The 23230-nt window shown below is 33.2% G+C and overlaps 2 protein-coding genes across 2 annotated transcripts; one reads left to right on the forward strand and one right to left on the reverse strand.

Moving 5' to 3' along the window:
• Positions 1–2: 2 nt before the first annotated feature.
• Positions 3–1095, forward strand: LOC132183230 (major strawberry allergen Fra a 1-E-like). The gene is made up of 2 exons (XM_059596633.1): positions 3–194; positions 752–1095. Exons 1-2 carry the CDS (start codon positions 23–25, stop codon positions 1033–1035), a joined length of 456 nt encoding a protein of 151 aa, XP_059452616.1. The 5' UTR covers positions 3–22; the 3' UTR covers positions 1036–1095.
• Positions 1096–4425: 3330 nt separating this feature from the next.
• LOC132181238 (putative ubiquitin-conjugating enzyme E2 38) lies at positions 4426–9025 on the reverse strand. Its single transcript, XM_059594362.1, has 7 exons — positions 8814–9025; positions 7447–7509; positions 6778–7347; positions 6495–6558; positions 6061–6200; positions 5655–5966; positions 4426–5035 (listed from the first exon to the last, which is right to left on the reverse strand). The coding sequence occupies exons 1-7, from the start codon at positions 8886–8888 to the stop codon at positions 4727–4729; spliced, it is 1533 nt and encodes a 510-aa protein (XP_059450345.1). The 5' UTR covers positions 8889–9025; the 3' UTR covers positions 4426–4726.
• Positions 9026–23230: the final 14205 nt, after the last annotated feature.

Below are 23230 nucleotides of genomic sequence, written 5' to 3' on the forward strand. Positions count from 1 at the left end.
AGAGAGAGAGAGAGAGAGAGAGATGAGGAGCATGAAGGGAGAGGTGGTTCTGAACATCCCTGCAGAGAAGGCATGGGAAATGTACAGAGACAACGATATCATCAGCAAAATAAACCCTCAGATGCTTGCCCGAGCCGAATACATTGAAGGAGATGGCAGCCCTGGAAGTTTGAGGCTTTTCAAGCTCGGCCCTGGTATATACATATATATCCATCCATCCCTCTCTCTCAAACCTTGTTTCACCAATTCAAATTCTTCTAATATTCTACCTCTTATATATAAAGAAAATAATGGGGCATAAGTATCCTATAATAAGCATAAATCAAATATATTATTATAGTGATCTACAATAATTAAGCTAGAGTTGCTACAATTAATCATGATACCCCATCTCTGCCCGGCCGACCGGATAGAGTGGTGTTCGATCAGCGTCCAATGGACGTGTTTCAGAACTAATTAATGTCAAGTGAGAGAATTGAGGCATTCGGTCGGTGCCACGGTTGCCAAGACCTTCTGTTGGAATTAAGGCCGGTCGGAGCTCGTTTGACCGAGACTACTCATAGCAGTTTCATCGCAATTCTCGTCCGAACGAGATCGCGACCGGGTATTAGAATTAAGATGGTCTTGGCCGCAATTCATATATGTTTTCTCTCCCTTTCTAGTAAGCAATACTTACCTCAATTCCTTAATTCAATTCTTGTGTGCATGCATGAAAATATCACCATAATTTTGTGTGATTTGCTGCACGCAGCTGTGAGCAACTACGTGAAAGAATCAACACAGAAGATAGAAAAGGTGGAGATGGGGAAGTCGGTGACATACCATGTGATTGGAGGAGAGCTGCGTGGGCTGTACGATCCATACAAGGTTACCTTCTCCTTTGCTCCCATTGAAGGAAAAGAAAATGAAATGTGCATAGCTGAGTGGAAGGCAGAGTTCGAGCCGCTGACTCCTGCAACGCCTCCGCCGGAAAAGGCGAGGGATGCTGCTCTGGGATTCCTCAAGTGGTTTGACAAGTTTAAGCTAAGCTACTAGTTAATAGCTATATGTTTCTATATGTGATGACATGGTGAATAAGATGATCATCGTGCTTTGTGTGTTTATATTCCTGTTATCTGATATTTATGTATGTTAATTAATACAATCTATATGGTCTGTTAATTTGGGAACATGGATAATATTTAGTTAGTTATATTTGATGGGTATTTTTGTTTTTTTATTTATTTTTTGAAATGACAAAAATATCCTTCCAATATAATTAACTGGATATTATCCAGTTCAAATGAATTGGAGAAGATCCTAATTCAATAATTAAGATTGTAAGCTTTGTATTCTGCTTACAATATCATACAAATGAGTTTTTTTCTTTTGGACTTTGACAACCCAAAATAAGCATAGAGATATGACATAGTATTAAAGCAAAGTGGTTCGAGTCTTGTCTTAATTCCTCACTCATGATCTCATTTTAATTCAATATTTTACGTGTTAGGTCTTACTTATTAAATAGGAGTTTAAGCCATACGTGAGGAGGGTTAGAATATTAATTAGATGATTAAATCAACTATTTTCTATTAGCTTACGCTCTTGGGGCAGTTAGTGATTTAACAAAAATAACTTTTTATTGTAGCGGATTAGTGGTAGTGAAGGGCTCTAGACAGTGGTTGAGTGTGGATCAAATTGGAAGATATGCATGAAATTGAAAAATGGATATGGATCATGATCATCATGTGGAGTCATATTCTAGGGTAAAATACACACCTCTACCAAATAGAGAACTCCTTAGTAAATTAAGTTGTAAATTAAGTTGTTAAATCATGATCAAAACTTAGAGCTTTTAACACCTTACGATTGTAAACGCTTTTGTGCATGCTCTTTATTAAGAGTCTGTTTGGATTTTTACTGGGAAATAGAGCTTTTGTCTATAGAAAAAGTCTGAAATATCTTTTAAAAGATAGCCTTATTTTCAAGCTTTCCCCAAAAACGTAGTTTTGGACTTTTTTTAGACTTTTTTTAGACTTTTTTTTTTTTAAGTTTTTTTTACCAAACAACCCATTTTTGGTAGACACAACTTTTGATGTGCTAAAAACATTTTTTTTAAGCCAATTAAAGCAATCTCAAACATGCTTTAAGCCTCTTTTCTTACAATTAATACTGTTTACATGATTTTATTAACCAACTGGCTTCACTGCTCATGAGAGTAGAGACAAATTGGAGGAGTTAAAATAATCTAAAATGACTCATTTTTACTTAACTCCAAAGAAAGTAGCATCTCTTTTTATTTTATTTCACGCTGTACATAATGCCACATAATGAATGTGATGTCACATCATTTGAAAATTTTAAATAATGTGATATAATATATACTATTAGATAAAATAAAATAAAATAAAATATTAACTATAAAATAGTTCATTTTCATTTCATATCCTTGTTCGATGCCACTGGTGACATTAATATAGTCATTGTAAATGAGATATCCAATGACAGAAAAACCTCATCTTATGACTTTGTAATGGACATGGTTTATTGGCCATGTAAAGTGCTTGTAACTTTATGACATATTCTCTCTATTGGATTGCATAGACCTATCCTATCAAATCCCTCAATACCTCGTTTCCCCTCTTTTTAATGATGGCTTTAAGACCTCCATTACTTTCAAATGCACTCATGTTTTCCCCCCTTTTTTTTTCTTTTTCTCAAGTACTCACGTTTTTAAATTAAAATGTCAGAACTTGCTCCAAGTATATACCAATGAGGATGGTGATATATATGACTTTAAGGGCACGTTTGGTGGTATACGAAATTGTCATTCTTTTAGGAACAAAATGAGTATTATTAAAAATATAAGAAGTTAGAATGTAATGATTATTCCTACTATTTTGTTTGGTGACAAAACATATACGTGCATTAGAATTGAATTAAAATTACTAAAATATCCAAGATTTATAAAAATTATATATATATATATATATATATATATGAAAATTCCATGGGTGGCCAACCACCCACAGAATTCATTCAAAAGTTTTTTTTTTTCATTTGGTTTTAAAATAAAATATAGTGGGTTTTTTTTTTTGTTGGGAAAATACCATCTATTCCTCCATGAGTAGCTATTCCTCTATTTAGAGCTCTCACATTGGGTAAGCACAACAGCTTTCGCGCTAGTATGCTCGTCTGTTGCTTGTTCATTAGTGCAACAACTAGGTTATTTTGGCTAACTTTGTAGCAAAAAATACTAAAAAAAAGCTTCACATCAGGCTAGCCATTTTTGGCTAAGGATTTAACTAGCTGCTACAACACTCAACACATTCACTTGAAATTTCAATTAACATTCAATTGAAGACTACAACAAAGCATTCATTAAATAGATGATAAATTGGGTCAAGCAATTGAGAAAAATACACAATGAATCAACTTTCAATTTAACACTAAATATAAAAGCCCAATCTTTTGTATCAAACTCAATTATAAATACTTATGAACCAAAAGTTTGTGTGGAATTAAATTAACTGATTTAGTTGTCCAATCATAATTAATAGTAATGGGAATACCATGAGAAGTAATCATTTTTTAGCTCGTCTTATGCTGCGTGGCAAGGTGATTGATTATGACAAGCATGGGCGGAACCAGACATTTAAAGGTGAAGGGACGAAATTTAAAAAAATAAAAAAGTTGGGGATAAAAATTTAATTTTGGGAGAACATTTCATAAAAAATCATAAATTTGAGGGGTAATTTCAAAATTTTGAAGGGACAATAGTCCCGCGAGCAAATACACGGTTCTGCCCTGATGACAAGGTATATACGATCATTTAAAGATGGCTGACTATATATCACTGAGGAATGAGGATGGTGATCTATATGACTCTAAGGGTCACTTTTCACAAGATGGATGGTAGGGATTGAGTTTTAGAAGTAATATTCTTTGATTATTGTTGGTCGCAACCTAAGATCTCTATTAAACCCTCTACATTGACCATGATTGGATTAGAAGATGAAATAAACCAACCTTGTAAAAGAGAGTGCAGGAATAAATGGATAAGGATCTTTTGTAATTGGTTGTCTTAATCAGCTAATGTGGTTATATAATTGAGAGAAGGCATTAATGAAACTCACTTGCCCGAATAGGTGAGTTTCGCACCTCGAACTGCCTAGACACCTACTTATGTAAGTGAGCTCCATCGAAACACTCTCATTTGAAGCTCGGATAAGTTACAATTTGGTCAACGATCCGTTATGAATTGTCCGACACAAGACTACAATCCCTTCCCCACCCCCCCAAAAAAAAAAAAAATGGTTTGGGGTGGAAATCTTTTTATGTTTATATATATAAAAATACAAACCACGATGACCAATTTTTCCAATTTTTTCCAATTATGTTTAACACCCTCAATAGTAAATAGATGTTCATAATTAAGTACACGAGTCCCCCAAAATGCAGTGTGCTAAGTCCTCCCATAACATAAAAACCGCATTCGATCACTAGTTTAGAGAGATGCATGGATGAATCATCTTAATCCAATAGAAATTCTTCCCATCATCCCAAAATCATCGAATTATATCTACAACTACTTGGAATGGAAAATATATGATAGACCAATGGTCCAATTCCATCAAAATTGCAATGAGAAAGGCCACCAGCTATATATGTTTGATTTCAACTCCCCTGTACATATTTAGATCTTACCAGCCTTCCCCACGCTACCCCAGGTTCCTCTAGTGTGATTTTAGGCCGGAAGGCGAAACTGCTCAATGTCTGTCGAACCATTCTTGGTGAAGCTTGTTACCAGCATATTCATCATCTTACCTAATTTCGACTTGAACTCAATTGATTTGGGGTCTCCTCCAGGCATCATATTCATCATCTTATCTACTTTTGACTTGAACTCAATTGATTTGGGGTCTCCTCCAGCATTATCCTGAGCTCCTTCATTATCAACAAACCCTACAGGAGCACCCTCCATGTATGCTTTGCACGCAGCCAAAATATCGCGTGCTCTCCTGCGAAAATGACTGGCAACAAAGTCCTCAAATTGCTGCAAATCAGAGCCAGATATAGAAAATTTAGTCCATCAGTTCCTCCACGTATGCATATGTATGATAGAAAACCTAATGGTATTATCAGGATGATAAATGCAGCTCACCCCTTAAGATCTAGGGAGAGGGTGAGGTTATGGTTCAAGATTTCATTGGGTCTCACACCCCTTAAGATCTAGGCAGAGGGTGAGGTTATTGTTCAAGACTTTCATTACACACACACATTTGGATATAGAAAAAGCTTGAAAGAGCTTTTTAGAAAGAAAAAAAACCTAATTTTTAAACTTCTCCCAAAACGCAGTTTCAGACTTTTTTTTTTTTTGGAGCAAAAACCAAAAGGTGCTCTTTGAAGTTTTTTACCAAACAGACTAATTTTTGCTTGGCACAACCTTTTATGTACTAAAAACACTTTTTCAGCTGCTTAACACAATCTTAAACAGGCTCTAAGCCCAAGTGACCTACAAGAAAGCAACCAAGGAAGGGCAAAGGAGCTCCAAATTTATGTAAGTACTACGCTTCAACTCTAATGGTTCAACTGCATGTGCAAGCAAAGCAGTTGATGGATAACCTTGATAAATGAAACTACCATCCAGACAAAGATGGTAGGAATAATCATACCTTTGGTGGCCGCCTCAATGTGTATATCATTGTCTTCAAGGATAGAATAAAAGCATTCTCATTGTACGCAAGCGATCTTCTTTCCCCTTCGGGCCCAATGTATGTTTTTTCATAACCAGGCTCATTAAAGAAGGGCTTTGCGTTCAGAATCAGAGCTTGTATAGAGACCAAAACTTGTAGCATGGTTGATTTATCTGGGATCCACATCTCATTCGGTTTACCAGTCCAGGTGCCCAAAAGACTCAGGCAGACTTTCCCACAATCATACAAATTTGGGTTCAGTCGAAGGCCACCTGAATAGTAGTACACCATCTGAAAGAAAGTACAGGATATTAACTCCCAATTTCTATTATATACAATACAAGATATTAAGATGAAAGTACAGGCATTTCCACCAAATACATACCGGTGGTGAGCTGGGATAAGTATCGGGAAAGAGGCAATCAAAGACAAAAAGGCCATCATGATAAGGAGTGCCCGCAGGTCCAATCATAACAGCCCTCAAAAGTTCCATCCTTGCTTCATAAACTCTAACAAATATTGTGTCTGCAGCAGAAGAAGCAGTGAGAGGCAGGGGAGGTAAAAGAAAGGTAGTCCAGGGAACGACAACTTGCAAAATGAAGAAAGCCATTCATATTCTGGTATCATACACTAAACATTAACATTAAAGGGCTTAAGACGTTAATTCTATCCCAAATAAGGACCATGTTTAATGCTTTACAGATATTACAGGCCACATCACATAGAAAAGCTTGATCAGTGATAATGGTCCCAAGATAATCCTGACATGTAAATGCTATAATGGCACAATATTTCCGAATAGAAAGAGTAAGAACTCACCTGGTAAATTCGTCTCTAACATTTTCCACTCATCCTGAATTCTCTTTGCCCAATTCTTGGGTGCCTATCAACAAAGAGACACATAGCAATTCATATCGGAAACACAGAGAAATTACTTACATACATAAATGTCTATGTAATTGTTTGTGTTTGTGTTTGTGCTGGTGTTGGAGTTAGAAAGGGACACACACACACAGCATATAGAGAGACCCGGTGCAAAGCGTAAATTTACATCTTTTTTTCTCTTTAAAGTACAATCATAAACCATATCAAATTAAGTCACCTTCCCATCTGAAAAGCCCATGCGGCTATAATGATGATCTGAAAAATCATCCCCAATATTAAATTGCTTGAACTGCAGAACGTCTCCCATTACTGTATCCCCGTTTTCTTCTTCTTTCTCCTTTGAACTTAACTCTGTAGGGATGATTGAACTGCTTGCAGCAGCTGCCTGCATTTTGCTTTCTGGAAGATCTGAAACAATTAAAGTCCTTGTTGAAACTGGTATGTTTGCACTTGAATCCGAGTCGTTCAACCAAGGAAGTGACACCTCTATTCCTGGAGGCAAATCCACATTATCAAATTGGGATTGCATCCCTATATAACCATCATCGTACAAGAAATCATCATTGTCATCGTAATCAGAAACATAGTCATCATCTTCATAGGAACCACCATCATCATCACCACCACCACCGTTGGCATTCTCATCATACCCATTATATGTTATATCAGAAGTAGAACTGTTAAGATTGTTTGAATTGATTGATCCTGACGTGGTGCTCTTGAGGGGATCAACACTGTCCAGTGATCCTACAACAGTAGAATTTCCAGGATCACTGGCTGAAGCATCCTGTAGAAAGAACAAAATTACAAAACACAAAACAGCACAAGTAACACTAAGCAAAAGGAAACCAATCAGCAAAGCACAGAGTTAATTCTGACAATATACCTTGACTTGGTCTTGCCATGTCCCTTCATAGCTTATTTTTGTTTTCCCTTTGCTGTTGTCAACCTAAACAATAAGATTGGTCCATGAGCATGTAGTTGATCAACTTTTGCATCAAATAAGCAAAGAAACTAAGCATGTCCACAGAATTTAAACAACGAATCTGAAAGTCCTCTGCAGTTATCAACTCAGGAGAGGGAAATATACCAACGGCAAAATTGTATTCTGCAAGAACATGAGTATGTGTAAAAGCATACACGATGATGTGCCCATGCATGTCTGTGTGTGCGTGAGTGGGGAGAGTTCCAACATAATAAATATATATTTTTAAAAAAACAGGAAGCAAAATGATAAGTGGAAAACAAGCTGTTTTGGTTTATCAAATTCCTTATCACTACCCTTATTATGGGGGAAAAAATCAATTAACTTTAGAAAAAAGGGTTTTGGAGTAGCAAAGGGCATTTGAATGCTTAGAACTCATCCTTCAAAGGAAACACACCTTAGAGTGGGTTCATTAACATTCACTCTTTCATTTCTTTGAATCAAAAAGGTAAAGAAATTAGCCATTCTGTGCAAAACAGCAGGTCAAAACACCATGTACTCAAGCATGAACATTCGTGCTGGCACAGGAGTGATATTAAACAGTCTTGTAGACCACTAAAAGGATAATCAACTTGCTCTAGAATATTTATTGAATGCCTTCTTGCACCTAACACATAAAACATTTCAAATAACGCTGTTTCTATCCATATAAGCTAAACCTAAGATTATAACACAACGCCTAAAGTCACACATTGTTGTCTATGTACTTCTCAGAATACATGTTGAAATTAAGCATGCTTACTGAGTCTCTCCTGCTCTCAACTCATCTTCAATATGGCTCCATGATAAAATAACAAAAGCACTGTTTGAGGGTTGAGAAAAGGGAAAAAGGTTGGAGTGGGTGAGTAGTAAACCCAACTAAAGTAACACTTTTTACAACTATCCAGAAAATCTATTAGAATCGCCCTTCTCTTGCAAACCAAGCAGCAAAACTTACTCCTAGTTTCCCCTTAACTTTCTCAGGAACCAAACAAAACCTTAGAAATGCATGTGAATTATCAGAATCACCCAAGCAAATTAACGACAAAAAAACATAAGATTTCAAACAATTACAGATCATACCCATCAACCAAACCAAAATCAGCAGCCCCAACAACCAAAATTAACAATCTTAACGAACCCAACAAAGAAAATTAACCCACACCCACTATTCGAAAGCACCAAAGAAAAAATTATATGTCAACCAAACAATCAAATTCCATCGAATTACCAAAAACCCATCAATTAAAAACTCAAAATTAACCAAGAAACGAAAACAAAAAGACTACCTCGCTGTGTTGAAGTTTCTTGGAGATCAAAGTCTGGGGAGTTCCAGCGACGTTACCCTCCACGTCCAGATCCATTTCCCTTATAACACAATTCCGGTGCAACAATTGTAGACAAAGCAAAACAAGAAGAGAGAGATCAAAGTCAGAGAGAGAGAGAGAGACAGAGTTCAGTTGGCGCTGGGTAGGCAAGTCTGCTACCGTACTAGGCAAGGGAACTATTTCGTTTTTGTTTTGTGGAGTAAACTCTTTCTAAAAATGCTACGTGGCAGCCATTCATTCCTTGTGTAAAGTTCTGGGAGAAACATTGTTTGACTTGCTACGTGGACTCACGAGAGTAGTGGAAGTTTTAGGTTATGGTAAAATTGAGTGTGGCTGATTATTTATAAAAGTTCGTGGAAATTTTTTGGCTTTTAAGCCTTTTATGTGTGAAGAATACCGGTGACTTTGAAGTAATATAAAACCTCTTGTTTTTTTTTTTTTTGCGCTTTCTTTCTGGAAAAATTATATTTAGCCCCGAAGTTTTTTTATGATTTGAATTTAGTTCTTGAATTTTCAATTTCAAGAATACAATCCTTAGCTTTTACTAAACTTTAAAGCAAGTCCCTCGGTCACTTCACCGTCAAAGTTAATGGTTCGTTATTTACCACATGTCTCATTTAACATATCATAAATACTCAAATGCAATGTCACAGTAACAAGTGTTTAGTCATTCATTAAAAAAAAAACTATTATGGTTTATTTTACTATTCTCCTAATCCTATGTGGATATTATTTTATATATATTACCTCGGTAGTTCCTCATAAATTTTTTTTTTTAGAAAACAACATTTACAAAGGATTAGGAGAACACCAAGAGTAAGATTTATCTAAGAAAAACTATAAATCTTGCACATAGAACTTAGATAAACACAAAACCTAAGGACCTAAAGAACAAATCTACGATATCAAATACTTCAGTTTTGTTGGCATGGCATGGCATTGCATTGGGATGTTGAGATGGACATTGACGTGTCAAATGAGACATATATAGCAGACAACAAACGGTGAAGTGACAAAGAGACTATTTAAACTTGGACAAAATTTAAGGATTATATTCTTGAAATTAAAAGCTTAAGAACAAAATTCAAATCAAATGAAAACCTAAGAACTAAATATGATTTTTCCCCCCTTTTTTTGTGTGCTCTTTTTCGAGTAAATGACCTCACTCTATTTATTAGATTAGGATTAGGGTTTAAAATGGACAATTTTATTCAACAATTTTCGATACCTGCTCGTATAAACTCGACTCAAATTTAGTTGGTTTAATAAATGAGTCGATTGTCAATACAAAATTATGCTTTATTATTAAATGAGTTGAACTTGTATAAACTCGACTCAACTCGTATAAACTTGATAACTTCATTTTTATTATTTTTTATAGTATTATTTTATTTTTTTAAGAACAACACCTTAAGTAAAGAGTAAACGTTTTCCTAATATATTGGATATAATTTGAATTATAGTTATTGTGAGTCTTGATACTTGATATAGACATGTACATGAGTGTGCGTATGTAAAAATATGTGTGTGTGCATAATAAATTTAGATATTCACTATAAAAAAAAATACATATAAACTAAAGATTAGATTATTTAAGATTGAAGTTACTTTGTTTAATTAAATAAAATGATAAAATCTTAACAATAGTTAATTAACTATTAATTAGTATGGATTTATAAGAAAATAAAAATCGACATTATTTACTTTATATAAGGAATGAATAAGTTAATTGAACAACTCGTGAACAAGCTCAAGTTCACTCAAAAAATAAATAAGCCAAATTCGAAAAATTATCTAGCTCAATAATAAGTTTGAGCATAGCTCGTGTTCGAAATAAAATTAAATTAATAAAACTTGAACATTTAGTACTACTCAACTTGACCACAACCCTAATTATTACTCTAAAAATTGATGAATTTTTGACAATATGAGATACTTTGTGATAGGATTTACATCAATGCAATCCACTTTAAGAGGTGCCTCATGTTAGATTAGGGCTGACAATTTTTAATATGATCTGTAAATTCAATATGAACCCAGCACAAAACTATCAGGTTAGTGTAGAGGAATTTGATTCGTTTATTTAAATTGATTGGGTTATGGTTAACCTATATAGTCTTATACTCATATTTCAAAATAACTCGAACTTGACACATTACATTTAGGGTTGACAATTTTTGACACAACATATGAACCCAAAATGAATCAAAAATGAAATTAGCGGATTATAATTGAGATGTCTGATCCTTTTAATTAAATGGATTGAGTTAGAGTTGACTTATATAGTCTTATATTTATACCTCAAAACAACTCAAACTTAACACATGAACATAAATAGCCACCCTCTATTTGAGAAATGGTTCGGCCTCACCTTAGTCTTTTAGCAGCTTGTGCTCTGCTTGTTCGGGTTGCTTGGAAGGCTGCTCAAGCAATGGGATCTAAATAGCGTTTTATATGAGGTTGTGATTTGTGATTCCGATCATTTGTGATTTGTACATGCAACTTGTCTTCTTTTTTTTTTTTTTTCTTTTTTGTAAGCAAATAAGGAATGGTTATATGGGATTAAAAAAAAAAAAAAAAACCAAAAAAATGGCTAAGTTTTCTGACAACAAACCCAAAATTGAAAAACAATGCTAAAAATACAATCAAATAATAGGAAATTGGCAAAAAATAAAAAGATTAAATCCTCTATATCTTAGTCTAAAACCAAGATATGGGCTGCACAAAACGGTAAAAACTGGGCACAGGAAAGGGCACAACCTCAAAATGTCTCTTAATCCTACCCAAAGCCCCTTTAGGCAAAGAAGGAGCACACGGAGGGATAAAAGAATCTTGAAAAGTCCTTCAACCTAACCCGAACCCCCTTTAGGCGGTTGCAACATCTCTTTTTTAGTTGAAATTGAGGTTTTTGTGAAAGTTTTACTATAAATTGAAGTTTTTTATTTTTAATGCAAGTCGCAAATGGTTCTCTATTTTTATTTGATTAAACAGAAAATACAAACAACAATCATCTAATTGTCTTTGTCAAGCTTCCAATTAAATGGTTTTAAGCTTCGTTACACTTGTGGAAGATTGTAGACATAACTAGGAGTCATTATCTAATCCTAATAACATTTACACAGATTTATCCGCCTTAATTAATAGCATATTAGTAGTTTTTATCTTCTTTTTTATCCTCTCCTTGAAGTGATGGAATAAAAGAATATTCACATTTCAATGAGTTAATAATTGATGGAAGTAGTTAAGCTTACCTTTATAGATGAATAGAGGTAGAATTAGGATTATAAAATATATATTTCGAATGGAATCCACCTCCACTCACAATAAAAAATATAAAATAAAAAAAATAAATAAAAATACTGAAAATATTGTTGGTGGGATTCAATTGGACACATTAGACCTTAGTGCCAAATGACCTATGCATGCAATTAAAAATGAGAAGGGTTAGAGAATTAAAGAGTAGGAGCCAAAATTATTTCCAAACTGATCGAAAAGAATTTTAAAATGAAAAAAAAAAATTCTAAACAGCAGTTTAGGGTGTTTAAAATTCTTGCCATATCAGTTTAGAAAGAATTTTGGCTCCTATTCTTTGGCTGTTTAGCACTTCTCATTAAAAATAGTACTTACATTCCCAAGTAATTATAAACCTAAAAGTTTTTAAGAAGTAGTTCATTCGGCTGGGACTACGCCTAATGAAGCGGAGGTCACTAGCTCAAATTCCCATCCTCCCTCTTGTGCGGACAAGTAAAAAAAAAATTATACACGTAAGATTGGTTTTTTTAAAAAAAAAAAAAAAAAAAACTTTTAATAAAAACATTTTATTTTATGGAAAGGTCGGAAATTGCTGCTAGTAAAAAGAAAAAAGAAAAAACGTTTTAATTTTGCTTCATCTTAAATATTCAACTGATTTCCACCTGGTCACTGAACTAATTTATTTGTCCCATTATTAGTTTGGTTGAATTTGCCGACAGGAATGAGATTATTTGAAAAATCAGGAAAAAGAAAACGTCAAATTTGCATAACCTTTTTTTGGTAATCTTTCTTTCTTCGAATTTACGTGTATTTAACTATTATTTTGGTTAAATTAACATACCCTCTTTGTGTAATTTATCATTACAGCTTTAATATCTCTCTAATATACAAACTTTTTAATAGCAGAGGGTTCTTTAATATACTTTGAATTTTACGACCAACAAAAAAAAAAAACAAAAAAACAAAAATCATAAGTGTAACCAGGGTGGGGAGTAAGACTGGCAATTTTTGACATGATCTGCAAATTCGACACGAAATTATAGGATTAGAGTTGAGCAGTGTGACTGGCTTAATTAAATGGGTCGAGATAAACTTGACCTATATAGGTTTATACACGAGTCAATACGACTCGAACCTGTTACATGACATAATGGCAAAAAAATTTTACCATGATCCGCAAACTCAACACGAACGCAATACAAAATTAAAGGGTTATAGTTAACTTAAATATTTATACTCAAGTCTTGATACGATCCAAACTCGATACATAAATACAAATTGATACCCCTAACTTGGAATCCCTGATTTTAGATTTTTTTTTTCTTAAAAATATATATATTTGAGCCTAAAATTTAGGCTTAACCCCTAAAATTATGCATGACCTCGTCAGAGGGAGGAGGAGGATTTGAACTAGTGACCTCTACTTCATTAAGTGTGGTCCCAGCCGATTAAGCTACCTCTTGGGAAATTTGCAGTTTGTATATCTCTCTAATATACAAACTTTTTAATAGCAGAAGGTTCTCTAATATACTTTGAATTTTACGAGCAACAAAAAAAAAAAAAAAAAACAAAAATCGTAAGTGTAACCAGGGTTGGGAGTAGGATTCGACTGCAAAAAAATTGTGAACATTCCTTATATATATATATATATAGATATATAGGATTCGACTTGGGTTTGTAAAAAAAACTACAGCATGTGTATATTTACTTTCATTTTTTTTTTTAATAAAAAACATTTAAAATTAAATTTGAACGGTTAACTTAACCCTCTCAAATTACCACCATAATGATAATCTACTTCACAAACTATCAATTACGACAATTTACCCCTCCAAACTACTAAAACAATGACAGTGTACCCCCTCAATGCTAGTAAAATGACGAAATTACTCATATAAAATTTTTAATAAGACAAAAATACCCTCAAAATTTTGAAAAAAAAATGATTTTTAGTATTTTTGTTCTTATTTTAGTAAGGGTAATTTTGTCATTTGTTTAAATTAATGGTACATTGTCATTGTTTTGGTAATTTTGAGGATACATTGTCGCAATTAATAATTTATGGGGTAATAATTAAAGTAATAATTTGAGAGGTTAAATAAAATTTACCAAAACAAATTACAGCGCACACATATCATTTCTCGTTATAAAGTTGTCAACACTATTCATTAAATTCAGAAGACAAAGTATAAGCCATAGTGATGTGTCTCGTGATGAAAAGACTTTATTATCTTTTCTCCTAACCATCCAAGGACAATTAATGTTAAACATCATTATATCCACTTTCATAGGTTGGAAGGAAGCATTTTCTTCATCATTTATGTCATACTATTTTTAGCATAAGTATTGTTGGAATATGACCCTTCACATGGCCATTTTTACATATTTTTATCAAAAAGTAATCTTAAAGGTATGAAATCTGGCCCACCAGGCATCTTCTTTCGTTGAATTATTCTTTCTTAATATCTTATTATCTTTCATTTTTCTGCATTCTGGTCCCATTAAATCTTCCCATTTCCGATGTTAACTAAGTTCATGGTAACCATCCATTGATCCAATAATTAGAAAGTTGAGTAATAGTATCTCTACTTATATCACCAAGTTAGTTAAGATATGTTATTAAACTTCGTTTAAACAAAAAGATATGTGTTGATGGATAAAATCAACGAGTGGCTATCCACATTTAACCAAAGTTAGAGTGGAGCGCTGTGAAGGGGGAGGAGAGCGGTGGCGCTACCTCTGATACTTACGTCAGTAAAGTATAAAGGTGAAAATAAAAGAGATATATGGAAATTATGGCATAAGAGCATACTTGGGTCTAGCCTCCTTATATAGGTTAAATATCATTTATGTCGTGTGCTTTCATAAGAAAATTGTCGTTAAATGACCATTAATTTGGTCTTCGATTGTGTGGGTGATTTTGATGAATTAGAATTCTCTTCATTTTATTTGAACTAAAGAATATCCAATTAACTATATAGTATATGGGTATTTTTGCCGATCAAAAAGTGAAAAGACAAAAATACTCATCTATTATAACTAACTAGAGAATATCAAGCTGATTTGAACTGAAGATGATTCTGTTCCCATTTTTAGCTGCCATCCTTTAATGAATTATCTTTCATAAGCATGTGCATTCATTGCTTTCCACAAAAAATGGTTGACAAATATGATATTTCTCTTTTGGACGTGTGCTTCACACAAGGTTTGGTTTTGGTGAGCTTGCTGCTCCTTTGGGGCAAAGTTTGGGTTGGCTCTCCTATGGGCTTGGCAGGTTGTCGGATGAGCTTATGGGCTTGACGAGATGTCGGGCGAGTGTGTGGGCCAAGTGGGATGTCGGATGAGCTTGGGGGCCTAGCGGGCTATCGAACGAGTGTGTGGGCCTGGCGAGATGTCGAACGAGCTTGTTGCCCTAGCAGGCTGTAGGATGAACTTGTGAGCCTGGCGGGCTGAGCCCCATACTTTCATTCTAGTAGTTCCCAATTCCCTTAGGCTACTTATGTAGGCCAACAAAAATTAAGTTAAATACATTATCAGGGGCTTTCATTCCAAATTCCAATTGAAGAAAATAGCCTCCATTTTCAGCCATTCATTTTTCATTGCCCATTCATTTTTCTTCTTCTTAATTCTTCATTGTCATTCTTTTATTTTCAGCAACCGTTTAAGCTAACCTATACATAAAACCCTAATAAGTTCTAGTATACAACAGTCAAATATAGCCAATTAAAACGGTAGAGAGAGAGAGTCAAAACCACACAAACACAATCAGACTAAAACACTGGTAGATTATATTAGACTAAAACCCAAAAATTGGCTTATTTAGTAGCAATGCAACACCACCAATTTCATGCTATAAATCAAATAATGACACCCATAACAAATTAACAATGAAGCAAAATCAAATGGAAGCGCGATTTCGTTGCCTGAGGCCAAGGGGGAGACTGAGACACAACTTGATTTGGTGAGAAGTCGGAACTCTGAGGCTGAGCCTTTGCCGTGGAGCGTAGATTGACTTAGGGTTTTTGTGATATTGCGGAGCGGGGTGGGTACTCTCATGTTTTTTTAAAAAATCCTAACAGTAACCTGCCCCGTCCCGAGACGGCAAGTTAAAAATCCAACCTAGTACCACAATTTTAACACTGGGAATCGGTCTATGCGGGCCCGGGCGGATGGGTCAAGTTTGGACGGGTTTTGCCCACTCCTATTGATGAAATCGGTACTGTGTGTAATTTAATAACTATGGAGGAAATTCAACACATCATTAGTTTGGGTATGGTCTCATCGATCTTTAGTCTTAAGTAAAGGGGGTTAGGAGAATAAAGTTCTATATAGAGGGATTGAATGTACTAGTCTTTGTCGAAAGGTGACACAACCTTGCTATTCCTTTCCATCTGCTATACACGTTCTTTTACCAGTCTTTGATTTTATTAGCAATTTTTCTTTAAACAATGTTTGGTTAGCTTAGTTTTGTTTTGTTTTTTTGTTTTTTTGTTTTTGTTAGGTTTTTTTTGTTTTCCTACTTCTAAAGCTTGAATATATAGCAGATGAAATGCGATTAAATGCCCATGAATAAATTGTTGGCATTAAAAACAAGAGTGGATGACAATAATGAGAAATGTTACACATCCCAATTTTTTTTTCTCAAAAGTTGATTCCCAAATGATATGTCACCATCTCATGAGTTGATGACGCACTTCCTAAAATAATAAATCTCATGAGATGGTAACACATCATTTGAGAACTAATTTTTTTTTAAAAAAATTTGAGATGTTTAACACTCCTCGACAACAATATATGAATTTGTGTCGTTAATTGCATTTATAAAAGTGAATGGCTACAAATATGAATTTATCATTGGCATTAAAAACACAAGTCAATTGCCAACCATGAATCAATCGCATTAAAAAATCTGCTTGGAAACGGCTATAAATAGAAATTGCATTTATGATTTCTAGTTGCAACAAAAATGAATTTATGTTTACATTAAAAACTTATGTGTTGCTTTCACAACCGAACATTTCGTGTTCTTTTAATTTAAATAGACCCATTGCCTCTCTATTTTACCATCGAACATTTTGCGTTCTTTCAATTTAACTAGACCAATTTCCTCATTGATTTTCATCCATTTCAATACCCTTTCCCTCTATGGATCATATTCTTGAACTCGATAGCTTTTATATGATTATTCCTCCAATTAGGGGTGCAAAGGCGGGCGGTTTTTAACCGCCCGCTAACCGCTAACCGCTATAACCGCCTAACCGCCTAACCGCATTAACCGCTAACCGCCTAACCGCCATAACCGCCTAGCGGTTAGCGGTTAGCGGTTATTGGGTCTACTAACCGTAACCGCTAACCGCTAACCGCCTTTTTATATAATATATTTTTATAATTATAATTATAAAAATATTTATACATATAACATAATCACTTGATCATTAAATCACAATTTTTTTTTAAAATAATTAAATCACAATTTGAGTATTAATATATTATCACTATAATTTATATGATTATATCATATAATCACTTGATCATTAAATCACAATTTTTTTAAAAAAATAATTAAATCACAATTTGAGTATTAATATATTATCATTATAATTTATATGATTATATCACATGAGATTGATTATTAAATCATTTGATTATATAATAACAAATTATACATATATAATATGACATAACTCATAAGTATACTAATTCATACTAATACAACAATTAAATATCTAGAGACTTATTTCCAATGTATGTTATAAGCCTATAAGTCTATATAAGTCTACATATGTATATGAATAATATAAATGTATAATATCAATAGTTAATCATATGATTCAATGACAATTCAAATACTTTATTCAAGACTTCAAGTGAATCATATTATTAATGTACAATGATGATATGATTCGTATAATATCAAATTAAGTAATTGACATTGGATTAAACAATGACCAATGTGTTACTTATAAACACAATTTAAGTATTAATGTATTATCATTATAATTTTAGTAATTTATATATTATCACTATAATTGATATGATTATATCACATGATGACTTGATCATTAAATCATATGATTATATAATAATAAATAATACATATATAATATGACATAACTCATAAGTCATAAGTCTACAAGTTAATCATATGATTCATGTACAATGATAATCACAATTGATTCAATTGAATTAAACAATATGTTACTTATAACTACAAGTCTACAATTTAATTAAAGCATTATTAGATACTTTAGGAATTTAGGATTTAGGAATTTGAACATTACCATTTACCATTAGATATTAAGTTCAATTCAAAGAAAAAAGATTATAAGTAAATATGATAAGAATTTAAATAATTAATCATATGAATCATATGATATAATTTAATGAGACTATATGATTATATAATATCAAATTAAGTAATTGACATTAGATTCAACAATGTGTTACTTATAATCACAATTGAAGTATTAATGTATTTTTTGAACATTTTTTAGAAAAAGAAATTTAACCATTTTTTGAAAGAAAAAAAAAAAAGAAAATTAACAATTTTGAACAATTTTGAATTTTTTTTATATATATATATAATTGCTTATAGTTATATTATATGCATATTGAATAATATAAATGTATAAGATAAATATTTAACTATATGATCCAATTACAATTCCAATACTTAATCAATTATTCATGTACAATGACAATGACAATGTGATTCATATAATATCAAATTAAATAATTGACATTGGATTAAACAATGTGTTACTTATAACTACAATTGAAGTATTTTTGTTTGTTTGTAAGTTTATAAGATCAACACTTAATCATATGATCCAATGACAATTCAAATATTTATAGCAATTGGGCCCAAGAAGATATTAAAAATACAAGAAAAAAAAATGAGGGTAAAAAAAGCCCAAAAAAATAAGCCCAAAAAGCCCAAAAAAAAGCCCAATTTTAAAAAAGCGGTTAGCGGGCGGTTATCTATTTCACTAACCGCTAACCGGCCACTAACCGCTAGGCGGTTAGCGGTTGCGGTTAGTGAAATTTACTAACCGCTAGGGCGGTTACGGTTAGCGGTTATTGCGGTTATTGCCACTAACCGCTAACCGTAACCGCCTTTGCACCCCTAGTTTTTCATCTCTGTCATCTTGCCAATCATTTTTGACCATTGAAAATTCATCTTTAGATGATCTATAGATGAATATTTCAAGTTGGTTATGATTTGGTTAGTTGAAAACTCATTTTGATAAAACTTTTCAAACCAAAATAATTTCTCATTGTTAAAAGCTACAAATAAATTAGCATAGAAATATTTAAAGCATAATGATATACACGAAATTTTTCAAAAAATTTAATGAAATCTGCAAAAATACACTCATTTGAATCTTTCAATTTTTTTTTTTTAAATAGGGGTATTTTGTAAATTTGGACAAGATTTAACAAAAAATTATAACTATAGGCGAAATTGAAAAATAAATACACTAAATTGACATCTTTTAAAGTTTAAAAGTATGATTATAAAATTGATGAGAGACGGAGAGTAGTAAATGAAGTGGAAGTGGAAGTGGAAGAGTTTACTGTTTGATTGAAAAAGCCCAAATTTCTTAATTTGTGAATTAAGAAGTTGCTGACCTTTTTTTTTTTTTTTTTATGGGAAAATCATTCCAGACTCATTAATTGATGAAGAATCACGAGCATAAAACTCTTACATTACAGATCAAAAACTCTAAAAAAATCATAGCCAAAATTATAAGATTACAAATCATAGATATATACATAATTTGTGAATTAAGAAGTTGCCGACTTGGATCTTGCATGAAGGTTGCTAAAGAAAAAGAAAATGATATAAAAAGGGAAAGATGGAGAAAAATGAGTGAAAGATAGTGGGTTTGTGATTTATTTACAACGTTCAATTCCGTCATCTCCATCTTTAACGCCGCGTCCCCCACTCACAAGCAACCATCATCCTTTGAAAAGTGACAGCTATTACCTATTAAAGTGTCTTGACCGACCTAACTTCACCAGTACTTCCCATACCTATCCCTTAATACAATATATCTTAAATAATATATAAAATGTGTAATTGACATAAATTTCTTTCAAAATAGGGTAGGAGGACAATCAAAGTGTCAGGCGTGTGTTGAAGGTGTACGTTGGAATCATATGTTTTTTTTTTTTTTTTCAATGAGTATGCTAAAATTTATATTGTTATTTCACGATTATTGTGCAATGTTATATGATTTCTCTTTTCTGTCTCTTAACATTGACTAGCGGGGTGTGGAGAAAGAATGTGAAAGCCGACTTTGCTATATTTCTAATCAGGAACAGGACCTATCACAAGAATATATATTTTTTTTTATTAGGGCTATAGTTTTGAAAAGATAGATTATCTATCTTTTCTTTAATCTCGGGTGAAAGACGATCAAGGGGGCTAATTCAAACCCCTCGGATAAAATAAGAACTGCCCCCACATTCAAAGCTCATTTTTTTATTTATTAGCAAGAATTTGTTTCAGTTGCATATGATAAGGAATTCCAACAACTGTTTCAAATATAGTTTCAAGAAATCCTCTTGTGGAACCTCGATACCCATGGGTTTATTGGCTAAATGGCAATTGGCACATACAATACGGCTAACCCTACTCTGCAAAAATGGAATACACATTTGAAATAGCTAGGTGCCCTAGCGATATGAAAATATGTCGAGTAATCCCTTCCTTTATCCAATAAAAAACAGTATTTATAATTTGCATGGTCGAATCATTGGTATCAAAAATTTATAAGGTAGGTTCCTAGTGTAGTACAATTTAAGAGATGAAATTGCAATTTATAGTATTACTCTTTTATAATATAGTTCTATTAAAAAACAATACAATTTTCAAATGCTAATTAAAAAAATCACATACCTCTTATATGTTAAGTGACATGATAATTTTATAAACTGAATTAAAAAAAAAAAAAATCTTTCAGTCCAAATTCAAGGAAAAATTGTGTCCAAAAGCAATCATAAGATATAAAAAAGGGTTAAATACCAAATACCCCCTAGCTAGGATTTGGTAACTTTATTTTTATCCCCCCTGGGGTTTGGTTTTTATCACAGGAGGTCCCTATGGCTTTTGATAAATGACCAAGTTAGTCCATCTGTCAGTTGACCGTTAGTTGACTTAACAGAGTTCCACATGGACCAATCAGATGTTGACACGTGACACCTACTTATTATTATTATTATTTTTTAATTAAAAAAAATGTATTTTAAAAAAAAAAAAAAACAAAACAAAACAAAAAGAAAAGGAAAAAAAATTGGGGGTGGCTCGGCCAAGCCACCCCCTTTGGCCAGGCCACCCCCATCTAGCTGGATGGGGGTGGCCGAAACAACCCCCAGTACCCACTGGGGGTGGCTCGGCCACCCCCATGGAGGTGCATCGGGGAACCACCCCTCAGTCACCCCCCACCCGCCGGGGGGTGGCCCAGCCAGCCCCTCTCAAAGTGGGTACCGGGGTGGTTTCACACCAGTCTGGGCAGCGGTCAGGGCATCAGGAGCCACCCCCAATTTCTTTTCCTTTATTTTATTATTTTTTTTTTTAAAAAAAAAAATACATTTTTTTTAATTTAAAAAAAAATAAAAAAATTAAGTAGGTGCCACGTGTCAACATCTGATTGATCCACGTGAAATTTCATTAGGTCAACTGACGGATGGACTAATTTGGTTATTTATCAAAACCACAGGGACCTTTTGTAATAAAAACTAAACCCCAAGAGAGTAAAAATAAAGTTTCCAAACCCTAGAGGGGGGTATTAGGTATTTAACCCTATAAAAAATGAATTCACTGTAATGTTAGGGTGTTGTTCAGTTGTAGGGAAGAGCCATAATGTGAGATTTATTAATTATTTAACTTATCTTGGCCATCACACTTTTTTATTTATTTTTTTGATATATCCGCACATGAGGGGAAATCTTGGCCATCACATTAAATTATACATCAAGGAGGACTATTTGCCCACTCAATTTAACAGTGCAGTATATTTTTTATACTTTGCTTTCACCAAATAACTCCCAAGAAGAGTTGAAGAATATGAATAAAGAAGAAAAAGAATTAAGATCTTGGGAAGATCATATCATATATATAATCTTTTTTTCTTTTTCTTCATTATATCTCTGAATCTCTGATAAACCATTATGGATGATTTTATTCGTTTATAATTTAAGTAATTAAAAGGTCAAATCTTCCACATTGATGTAGCATGCTATCTACAGTAGTTTCTTTACGCAGCTTTCCACTTAGAAGTCGACTTTTAAAAGAAAAAATGGACGAACAAGAAGCAAAAATTTATTTTATAAAGGAAAAAAATATTCAATCATCGAACTTTTATCGCATCGCTCTTTAAAGTTTAAAAGTGATTAATTTATTCTATGAGATTAGAAAGGATATCCAAAAAATTATTTCATTCTTTTAACGGTGCTGTCACATTATATTCGACGATATGTACCAAGACAATCCAATCAATACGACAACGTCAGCCGCATGCAAAGCTAGACTAGCCGAATCATTAGCATGTCAGCTCGTATGTTTTTTTAAAATTCACACGTAAAAAGTGAATAAAAAAAGTAGAGTTATTTTTCAAACTCATTTATTATACTAATTAACACCCACTTTATTACTTATTATGTATTTTAAGTAACTTTTTATATAAAGAACTTAAAAAAAAAAAAAAAAAATTTAAAAAAATTAACTTGAAAATGAATTTAGTAGATAGGGATTTAACGTAAAAATCACTTTAATCATTAAGATTTAGTACTGAATTTGGACGGGATGATTTGCATTGAAAACTTTTGAAAGATAACCATAAATTAACACTGTTTTAAAACTCAAGGAAATGGTTGCAAAAGTTATATGTCCACTTTGACCGTGCCCGTGCGTGCTTTGGACATGGCGGAAGGTGTGGTGGTCTCACGGGAGCACCAACGCCCATTTCCCAAAACTGCCGATACTGGTCGCGGTGCAGTAACGGCAGGTACCTCAGCAACGGTGCCAAGCCTCTGTTAGGTGAAGAAGGAAGTGGTGAAAAAAGGCCAGTTACGTGAAGCATGGAAACCACGTGGATGTGGGTGCTTTGTTAGGTGAAGAA

The sequence above is a fragment of the Corylus avellana genome, chromosome ca5 (assembly GCF_901000735.1).
Source record: "Corylus avellana chromosome ca5, CavTom2PMs-1.0".
Lineage (NCBI taxonomy): Eukaryota > Viridiplantae > Streptophyta > Magnoliopsida > Fagales > Betulaceae > Corylus > Corylus avellana.

Bases quoted from the DNA above. Each gene is read 5' to 3' on its own strand.
- LOC132183230 (XM_059596633.1), top strand. From the start codon at position 23: ATGAGGAGCATGAAGGGAGAGGTGGTTCTGAACATCCCTGCAGAGAAG. The intron at 195-751 runs GTATATACATAT...TGCTGCACGCAG, and splicing joins GCTTTTCAAGCTCGGCCCTG to CTGTGAGCAACTACGTGAAA.
- LOC132181238 (XM_059594362.1), bottom strand. From the start codon at position 8,888: ATGGATCTGGACGTGGAGGGTAACGTCGCTGGAACTCCCCAGACTTTG. The intron at 6,201-6,494 runs GTGAGTTCTTAC...CTTCTGCTGCAG, and splicing joins GTTAGAGACGAATTTACCAG to ACACAATATTTGTTAGAGTT. The intron at 5,967-6,060 runs GTATGTATTTGG...ACTTTCTTTCAG, and splicing joins CTTATCCCAGCTCACCACCG to ATGGTGTACTACTATTCAGG.